Genomic DNA, 10719 nt, shown 5'->3' on the forward strand with positions numbered 1-10719 from the left:
CATTCAATTACCCAGTCAGCTGCGCTCAGGCTGAACACCAGCCTAATCCCAGTCTGGAGCATGACCTTTTGCCATGTCTCATCGATTCAGCATTATTCTGAAATGCACTGTCAGCATTCGCACAGGGAACACAAAGAAATCCACTTCTCCCCACGCCCAGCTGCTGCAGCACCGGCCTCATCATCACGTGCGGCAAACTCACAGGCAGCTCCGGGACACCGGGCGTGCCCAGCGCTTTTTTACTGGGTGACACACTCTCTGTGTTTTGCTCTCTGGATTGCCTGGTTTCCTGTTTTGTTCCTGCCTGGACCATTTTCTCCCTCTTTTAACAACTCAGCATGATTTTTTACTCCAGCACAGGAAGAGAAAAAGGAGACCGCTGAAATGAAAAGAAAGCAGGGATGGGGAATGGAAGGGAAAGCGCCATACAGGCAAACACAGATCTCAAATTCAAACTTGGTAGAAGGAAAAAACCAGGGATGTTTACCTTTTGAGCTCTGCTGAAGTTACACCGGGAGAAAACAAAGCCAAAGTAGAAGGCAAGCCTTCTCTCTGATGTGCAGGCACAGCTGCATGGCCTCTGGCAGGTGGCCCCTCTGCTCTTGGCCTTTTTCCTCTTCCACTTCTCAGCTGTGTGCCACCCTAGATTAAAAACTTAGTGGAGAGGGAGGTTCTCTTCCTTTTCAGTTTAGAGAGCTCCTAACAAAACAGGACTACAAGATTTGTTGAAATGTCTGAAAATACTGCAACCGAAATATCACTTCGTGACAATGCCTGATGGACTACTTAGGGCCACAGGTTTGCTTCTGAAAAATATATTCTCTATTGCATTGTGAGAGAAATGTGATGAAACCTCATCAGAAAACACAGGTCCCCTCCAAGTCCTCCTATGACTAACAAGGAACTAATAGCAAAACAGCAGCAGTATTTATTCTTAACCTTTGCACAAGACATTGTAAATTCTATATAAATAGAGAGAAGTTTCTTTAAACTACAGGACAGTATTATCAGAAATCTCCAAAAGTCAATGCAATTTCACATCACAGATGATGTTTTCAGAATATATATTTCCTACTCCAGAAAATCCCTGCTGTCAGCCAGCGGTTCATGCTTGAATGAGGAAAGCAAACTGTAATACCAGTAAACATGGCTGAGCAGAAGGAATGTAGATGGCTATTGAGAACAACCTGCATTAACAGTTCTTGAAATGCTGTGCTATTGTGGTAAAAGATTGTGATGTGCACTTGGCCATACACATATCCAGCAAAACTGGGCACCAGCAGAAACAGTAATGAACTGTTTTGAGAGCTCTGTGGAGAGCCCTATCAAGGTTTTTCCCATGACTTGTTAACAGCCTCATAAATTGATGTCTTACAAAGATACATTTAGAAATATACTTTTGTAAACAGAAAAACCACCTGTGACTTGGCAGCTTTGAAGCCACTATTTTATTTGACTTTTAGATTCTAAGCACAAGCAAGCATATTCTAAGGTGTGTGCTACAGCCTCAAGCAGTTCTCAAACATCCCATTCCAGGATCAGCTTCCCAGACACCATCAGCCAGTTTCAGTGTTTAACAGCCCAGCATTTATTTTTAAACAGTTTTATGTCACTGCATGCATGCTGTGCAGGAAGGTTTTGTCAGTAATTAAAAAATAAATAAATAAAATAAAATGAATTATTAAAACTAGAACTTAGAATATTTCCATGGCAGTTCCCAAGACTGAGATTTTCCCTAACAGACACCCAAAGTAATAGCTGTAATAGCTTCATGGGGTCCATGGTGGCACCCCAGGAGGGCACACCTAAACCACTCCTGCCCTGGAGGAACACGCATTAACATAGACAAAGAACTCTGCAACACAAAGTTAAATCCAGATGAATGTTCCAAGTGGATCAGATGCCACTACACATATGGACAACTCTTACCAGGCTGGAAAATCACCTCTTCCTTGCTCAGATCGCAGCCCAACCACTCTATTCACAAAGCCAGCCCTACTCAGAAATGTCTTCTGAAGGTGACTGGGGAGGGGAACAGCTCACTCTCTGGCTTTGCTCCAACTTTGACCACTTCTTCCCAAATCAGAAGGACTTCAGGAGATAAGGCAGAAGGTATCAGAGCTGTAGCACCACACCTAGCAACACACATCAGTATTTCTAAAACGTGTTTCCCAGCATCACTTTATGGGGAAAGGTTAGTAGGTTTCATTCAGAATTAGGTTTTGGATCTCCTGGATGTTGTGAGAACTGTAAGCGAACCAAACAAGGAAAAAGCTTTCTTTGCCTCTCTACTCACATCTGTCAGCATTAGCTCTTCAACAGACACTTGCCTGACAGAAACAAAAACTGCTGCAGAAATCAATTTTTAAGACCACTGGGAAATAAATCTTCGTGCAACTTAGCATGAACAAAAAATATAAAGCCATCACGTTCTCTGTGAACAGAAGTGAAGATGGCTCTTTCGAAGGCCCCTAATGTATCTAAATGAATCAGTACATGGATCAGCTCCCCACCGTGTGGCCAACCCTCCTCATCCCTAAAGTGAAGTCTCAGGTTGGCTCCTTGTTGTGTGTTCAAGATGAGCCTTATCGAAAGTCAGGAAGGTTCGGATTTGTGAATTGAATCTCAACAAATGAAACACTGCGTCTGATTTTATCTTTTCTTACAAATGCTTTAGGTGCCCTTGCATTTACCTGAAATATCATTAATGATTTGATAAAGCCCTAACGACAGAATAAGATAAAACATCCCCATTAGTGACTTTATCTTAAACAATTCTTTCTTCAAAGCAGTGTATTAGTTAAGTCTTAGCATTTCTTCCTATGACTTCCCAACAAAAAGAGTGAAGTGTTTTGGGAAAGATTGTGATTGCATTTTTAATTGCAATCTGCCGTATACCTTTATAAAGCACAAAAATAGCTAGAAAGCAGAAGCATCGGTTTACAATATCACAGCCATCAGGGTATGCTCAATTCCTTGGTTCAGAGCCAGCAACTGCCATTAATCTCTTAATATGTAGAAACTCATTAATTTGTATTAAACTTGAAAGGTACATGGCAGGATTTTTTACTTCATCAAGTAGATTAATTAAAGAGCAAATACTGTATAACTGGTGTTCAGAAGCTAGTTTCTGTTGTCTTGTTTTTTTGAAGAAGATACTCCCATTTTCCTCCGGTTGTCTCAGAATGATGCGACTGCCCAGTGCCATTATGCAGATCACCAGTTAAGCATTCACAATAGGAAAACTTCACTAATATAAACTCATCCCATTTTAAGGTTTCAAACAGTGCAAGATGACAAATATTAGTCACTGTAGTACTTCAAAATATTTTGAAATTACTTTCCTGCATGGATTGTGTAGGGGGATAATAAGCTAATTTATTACACTGTTAATGTTTGGAAATTGATGTACTGTTAGCAAAAATGAAAAATCACATATTAAAAAAAAGAAACAAAATTCCATTACACTTAGCAGTCAAGAGCTAGGATGAGAAAGTGACTGTTTTTAAAGGGAAAGCAAATAGTTTCCTTCATGACAGTTAAATTCACTTCCCACTGGCATTTAAAGAACAAGCACTTCATGTGCAAGTGGAGTAACTCCTTCCCATTGTTTTCCTTGCCTCAAGAGTACTTGTCTTTAGAAACTCATGACCAACTACTTCATAAATACAGTTGCTCCCCAGGCAGGCTGAAGTAACTGTTACTCTTACAAAGACCTTTAGGACAAGCACAGTCTATCTAAGAAGCACCAGCACAAGTAGATACATGTAAAACCCCATTAATAGTATCAGTTGTAATTTAGACAGGGCAGTCTAGATAGGATGTTTTACTAATAAATATGCATCACTAGCATCTTTAAAAAATAATACACCTTGCAATAAAAGCTATCATCACTTCAGCTATCATCAGGAATATAAAAATCAAAGAAAGCCTGGAAAAAAGCAGTATTGGAAAACAGTCATCAAGAGCTTTAATCACACATAGCTTTTCTGGGAACAACTCAGAAGCTTTCTGCATGCATGCAAAAATGAAGATCTTTGACAGGACATGGTACTTTCCCCAACAGGACATACACGATTTGCTACTTTGTAATAGCTAATCTGAACTAAACAAAACAACTCTACAGAAGATAGGGCCGCTGCAGTGGAATCACAAAACCAGACCTGACGCAATTCTTGAAACCTAACAGGTTTTAGATTTCTGCCAGTATGCTGAAAACTGCAACTTGCACAATATTTTAATGTTTACAGTGTCACTAAGAAGACTATAAATATTGAGTTATCAGCATGACCTGACTTACCCTGTTCCCTTCTTGATTATTCCATTTAGAAGAGAGGATGTTCAGCCAATACAGTCAGCAAGTTTTTACGCATACAAATAGCTGTACTATCACATTTTGTGTCTAAAAAAGTCAGAGGCTGATGCCTCTTTTGTGAGCTACATTCAGATTCACAGGCATATGCTCTAGAAAGTTATTTCCTTTTAATTTCCCATGTGTTCATAAATATCTTGTTTTCCCAGCAGCTTTTATTAACCTTGGCCTTTGTAAACAAACACCTTCCTCTGCCACCCGTTTTTTTGCAGCACTTCAAGTCCTAGCAGGCTTCGTACTTGTCTTGCCCTGCACTGGAGATTCTCACCGTCTTGTTTTAATCAATGAAGAAAACCAGTAGCACCTTAAGTACTTCTAAGCTTCCAATAATGTCAGCTTCCAGGATTAAAATGTGTCAGGGAAACAGGTCTCTGTCCACGCCCAGTACTGGGGCAACAGGAATGAAAAGCAGCTACTACATAATGAGCTTATCCAGTCACTTCTCCGGCAGAATTTTCATTTTGCTTCCTATTTTGATTTTTCCCATTTTCCTCTAAATATAAGCCTTTAGCAGATGCCCAGTTTACCTGCATACTCCCTTCCTTCCACACAAAGCAGTGTGGATGCCCTCCATAACAGGCTCAGCAAGTCAACCTAATAGCTAAATTCTAACCAGTATTTTTGCTCCATGGCTGTTAAATAGCCACTGGGCTGATTCAGGTTGAAAGAATTCATCTATAAACTCACAACTGAACAATAGTTAAAGTTTGGACCATTCTACATACCTCACTTTGGATTTATTTCCAGAAGTGTTTATTAAATGCAAGCTTAAGATTTATCTACAATAAGGAGATTCTGCTTCTGTAACTTACAGACCAAGTGTTCCTTTGTGTGCATGGCTATTGTTCACTGCAAAAAAACCCAACAAAAACACCACACACCACAAGAACACACACACATCTAAACATATGGATCCATAAACTCTGAACTGGTTCTTGTTAAGCTGCAGAACTAGCCTCCATCCCTTCCAGCCAAAATGCAAGAGGAGGCACACAAAAAAAAAAAGGTTAAGTTTTCACCCCCAGCTGTTCAGTATTACCAATCCACCATCCCCTACCAAAACTACTGGTACACAAAACACAACAGTACATAACAGCTAGTAATCACATTTCAGCTGCAGGTACCTGCAGAGAAGAAAGGTTCTCGCAGAGGATGAGGCACAGAGCACAGTTAAAGTCATGACAGTTCAGTCAGCTTACTGAGTATTCAGGGATTAACAAAGAAGCCCAACTTCTTTCCATAGGAACAGTATTCCTTCCCTCACCTCCCCTGCCACTTCTTTTCCCAACTGAAGTGTCCTGAATATATCAGAAAACAAGCTGTCTCTCTGAACAGCCCAGGTGCTTGAGGTGTTCTGGCTCTATCCTTTAATGCTCAAAAGGAGACACCTGCTCCAACTGCAGCAGTGTGGTACCTGGAGGCACCATAAGAAAACACTGATGGTATTAAAGCTAAGTGATGATGGGATGCTGTACGGAGAACATGGAGACTGAAAAATCTTTGTTAGGAGGTACAGAGAACCAGAGATGGTGTCACCTCTGGGTCACAGGACTAAGCCAAAATTCACTTACAGGCACATTCTGGGGAGCAAGTAGTATCAAAGAATGAGAGTCAGATTTTCAGTCACTTTTTTGTGGTCAAGACATTTTTCCACTTCCCATTTTAAATACGTTGTCACAAATGCCACACTCCACTTTGTAACAGCTGTTTGCCATTCCCAGATAAGGCTGCATTTTAGTAACTGATGAAAAGGGGCAAGTATATAGGCATCAGTTAATAACACGATTTAGGATGCCTGTTTGATAGAAATCTCAAATGAAGAAAACAGACCAAAAAGCCAAGTCATCTGTACATACTGAAATTTAAGTGTTTATTTAAAAAGTAAACTTTTGGGCATATTGCAATTAAAAAAAAAAAAAAAAGAAGAATCTATTAGATTAAGCAGTCAAAAGGCAGCAATATTACAAGCTGTTTACATACCAACATTTACATTAATTTAAAACAAGTGGCATGTCACCAACATGTAAAACATACTTCAAAAGTTTAAAAAAATCAAGTTGACTTTTGAAGGATACAAGTCTACCACATGTGTTGAACATGGGTTTGGTCATTTAGTTTAAATCCCCTCTTTCACTGAAATGTTCAGTCTTCAAATTATACAAGTGGATAGCTAGCAGCTGTTGCTATTCCACAGTGGTTCTTCCTGTCCTTGGCCATGTAGATATATCCTTTATCACCCCACTTCTCACCCCAGCTGAAAATAGAAGTAGAAGATTTGTTTTCATACTCACAAGAGACTTACTTACCCCGCCTCCCCCCCAAAGTGTTTAAATGGAAAAGTGCTGCCCTCCACATTTGAAGAAAAAAATCAAGACAACTGCAGCCAAACTAAAGTGCTTTCCAGCAATTAAACATACATCACAGAAGAGGGACCCCCAAGCTCACAGAAATAAAGGCTGCAGCCATACTATCACTAGGTAGTGCACACCTTGGTGTGCAGTCCTGAAGTACAAGTGCCTGAGGCTCAGACACCACTCCCAGCCAACTTTGAGGGAAGACTGAGACTGTAAGTAGCATTTGAGGGAGGTGCCCCAGTAACGCTGAGAACATGAGATAAAACTCATGTGATGTGCCCTTCAGCATTATTTTACTGTCTTGCCTCCAACTTAGGGGCTAACTCCATCTTTGAAGTACAAGTGTTACCATATTTCACACAAAGTGAGCAGTGCTCTGTTTCAAAAAATAATCCATTACACCTCCACAACCTGGTGTCCTCCTGCACCACCCCTTTAGTATTTACTTCATGGGATGTCACAGTACTGAGCTCAACTGAAAACACAGAATGAGGCTGCTGCTTTGGGCCTACCTTAGTAGGATGCCAGCAACACGAGTCAAAAAGTTTTTACTTTTGTCATACAACACAGTCTGAGAGCAGTCTCCACATTTTCCACACACATTTTAGTACTGTTGTCTCACCATTTCCCACAAGTGAACAAACTACCTTTCCTTCTCACCTAGGCCCAAAGGGTATACAAAGCAGAGAGAAATCTTACCTGTTCTTAACAATCCAGTATTTCTTCCCATCTACATCTTCCCCTTCAAAGCCATAACCTACAACCAGAACACCATGGTCCAGATCTTCACTGCTGCAGTCTGGTTCATAGTAGATACCTGTGGAGGCACAAGCTCACATGTGAACAAGGTCATGTTCAGGAAACCCCTCCCCTCACCAGAAGCTTTGTGCATTTCAAATTAAACGTTGCACAGCCTCCTGAGAGGCAGTGAAAGGAGCCCTAAGTAAAGCATATCACACCAGCAACTGAGGGACAAGTACACACATATCCAAGAGAAGTACAAAAGGTGGAGAACCTGAACTAGAATTAAAAGGACTCCCAGTTATGTCCTATATGCCACAGGACATAGGACACATAATTGGGAGTTAGAGGTGGGGTTTTTTTTCCACTTGTTACAACTGAAGGGTAACAAATAACTTTCTTTTTGAATACTTGGTGTCTTCATTCAAGTTGCTAACAAATCCCTACCTGACTGATAGAACTGGAATGAAGAGTGGCCTGCATCAATAGCAACAGACACCGGACCCACAGACGCTACTGCTTTCATGAGAGCTCGTTCACGTCCTTGAGGGATGTCAATAAAGCCAGTGTCATTAGCAGCACTGTATTCCGCCCTGTAGCGACAGTCTTCATCATCCTAAATAAAGAAAGCCCTAGTTATTACATTTTCCACTTCACACAGGTGAGCAAGGAACTACCAGACATTCTGTGACTTTTCTGCCTTGAAAACAAGGGAGTGAAGAGGATCCAATTGCTTGAGCAGTGCTGTGAGAGAAGAGCAAAGGGAGAGGGAATTTCTCAAAGGTACTGAACAACCAAAGGGCAGTGGGGGTCAAAAAGAAAGATTTACCGGGATGCAAATGACCATCACATCCTAGAATCCTGCCTTCTCTAGTGGGCAGGACAAATCTCTTTTTCAGGGAGGAAAGAAGCCCAGAATGCATTAACAGGCAATGGAAGACAGCCAAATATTCATTAATTACAAAGCAATCCACAAGCTGCTCATAGAGCAAGCACTTAAAATCCACAATTTCACTCTGTCATAGTTTGAAAAACTGTACAGCATGATTTGGAAGTTAGTCATTTCCATCACGTGGCCTAACATTTAGTATTCACTTATTTTGTGCTGCCTCTTTGCAGTATCTTTCCTTACACTGAAGCCCCAAACTGTTTGTGCCACAGGCATTTACCTCAGGAGAGAGGCCTAGTCTGCAAGTCGGGCCACGTGAAACTGAAATGGATTGAAATAAGCACATCCATCCCTTACCTGCATGATAAGATTAGTACTTAAGTTGCCTTTCCCCAACTAAAGGAACACAGAGTACACCTCAGTGGCTTACTTTTTGTACTCAGCAAGTTAGGCACATCCTATAACCAACTGGGGTCTCTGGAAAAGCCAAGATTAGGAAAAAAAAAAAAAAAATCGACATTACAGGGATGCCTGTGAACAGGAAACCAAATCCAAAGGCTTTTATTTTGCTCACAAGAAATAGCATTGCTATTTCACATTCAGTCAAGGCCAAGTAAGCTCCAAGGAAAGATACTCTATAACGAGCAGAACTCAAAAGCTCTCAAGTGATAGCAATTTACTACTGCTCTTTCACCCTCTCATGTCTTAGTACATCATTAGAGGTATTTTACAAATTTGGCCATCATCTGCATTTATGCATATTTTGTCCACAAGTAAAGCTTGAGGCATGCGCAAAAACTATTGTTAAGAAACGAATCACACTAACTGCAAGAATTAGCTGGTCTACAGGTAGGAACTCTGTAATAGCTCAGTTATAGGAAGCTAACTTGCACCTCTGCCTAAGCTGCACTGTTGTCAAGGGCTGGGTCCTGGTTTGGTGTGTCAGCCAAGATAAGGCATGACATTCAATAGGAAGGCAGCAATGAGGGGGAGGAATAAAAATATTTGCTCTAGTTTTTGCAGCTGGTCTGGTAAGATCATGACCTCAAAGATCAGTTAAGTATGTGATTCCTACTGGGTCTAGCAGTCATTCTAGTTTTCCTAGGAAAGATGCAACAGGAAGAACAGATGTACTTATTACTACTTAAACATTTTCCTTTCTAGGTATGAGCTTCCCAACATAGTTCATCCACACAAAAGATGTGACACTTGCAACACAAATTCAGCTATTACAGTTACCTTTGCAGTGTATGGGTATGATTCCTCTGAATCAATTCCCCCATTATCTTGCACATACTGGAAAGCCTGGTCCATGAGACCGCCATTGCAGCCTTGATTCCCTTCCGGGCGAGAGCAGTCCACCAGGTTCTGTTCACTCAGCGAAACAAGTTTGCCAGTTTTTCTGAAGTGCTGCCCTTCAAGAGCTCCCGTTGTGCTGAAAGCCCAGCAAGAACCACACTGACCCTGAAGCAAGAAATGAGATCACAAGTTACAAATCCGGACAGATTAGGCAATTATTGTTCCCTTACCACTGATCTAAGCATAAAAAAACACAGGAGTCACATCACCAACTTTAGTTTCACACTCCTAGCACATACAAGTGAAGATACTATGGCATTTTCAGGTTTTAGACATTTCTGCTGAACTCCTAAAAAATCCCAAGGGGTACAGCAGTTTTATCAAAACAGCACTTCAGTTTTGTAAGCTTGCACTAGGCCGCATCAAAAGAGTCCAGTGTTTTTCCTCCATGGAAGCAAAGGCAGCATTCAGGAAACTAGACCCACATAACTGGTTAAAAATCCACCACAAGAGAATACCTGGTCTTTAACTGGAGTAACATATCCCTTCTCCCTCCAGTCTACTGATCTCGGTGCTTCCAGAAAGCTGGGCTCAAGAAACTGGGATCCTCTGTATTTCCTTTCTGACTTCTTGTGTGCATAGCCATTCATCAGCTGTTTGAACTCCTCAGTTGTCTGAAGAGAATTCAAAACATGAAGTCACCGTCTTTTTACCCACTGCAGCTCAGAACTATACTTTCACGCCTCTGTACCTACCATGTCACCGAACTGATTCATTCCCAACTTGTAGCTGTGTTTTCCTAACGTGTGATCCAGATTATGGAGCTCAATCATTTTCAGGTTCTTCTCCCACACCACTCTCCGCCAGCTTTCCTCTCTCTGAGGGGCCAGAAAACAACACACTTCAAGGGGGCAGCTCGAACGGAGTCCCCTTGCACAGGGACGTGCTTTGTTACGGCTCGTCTATTTGGGCAAGCTCAGACAACTCGAACGGGAAGCCTGGATGCCTTTTCAGAGATTTATTTCGGGCACCTTCGTAACAGAAACACCGAGCACGGTACAACC

General features: G+C 41.4%; 1 protein-coding gene across 1 annotated transcript; it reads right to left on the reverse strand.

Moving 5' to 3' along the window:
- Positions 1-6217: 6217 nt before the first annotated feature.
- CTSL (cathepsin L) lies at positions 6218-10531 on the reverse strand. Its single transcript, XM_009872534.1, has 6 exons — positions 10411-10531; positions 10174-10329; positions 9596-9820; positions 7915-8083; positions 7426-7543; positions 6218-6626 (listed from the first exon to the last, which is right to left on the reverse strand). The coding sequence occupies exons 1-6, from the start codon at positions 10486-10488 to the stop codon at positions 6527-6529; spliced, it is 846 nt and encodes a 281-aa protein (XP_009870836.1). The 5' UTR covers positions 10489-10531; the 3' UTR covers positions 6218-6526.
- Between the last annotated feature and the right edge of the window lie 188 nt (positions 10532-10719).

This window comes from Apaloderma vittatum, unplaced genomic scaffold, assembly GCF_000703405.1.
Source record: "Apaloderma vittatum isolate BGI_N311 unplaced genomic scaffold, ASM70340v1 scaffold9887, whole genome shotgun sequence".
Lineage (NCBI taxonomy): Eukaryota > Metazoa > Chordata > Aves > Trogoniformes > Trogonidae > Apaloderma > Apaloderma vittatum.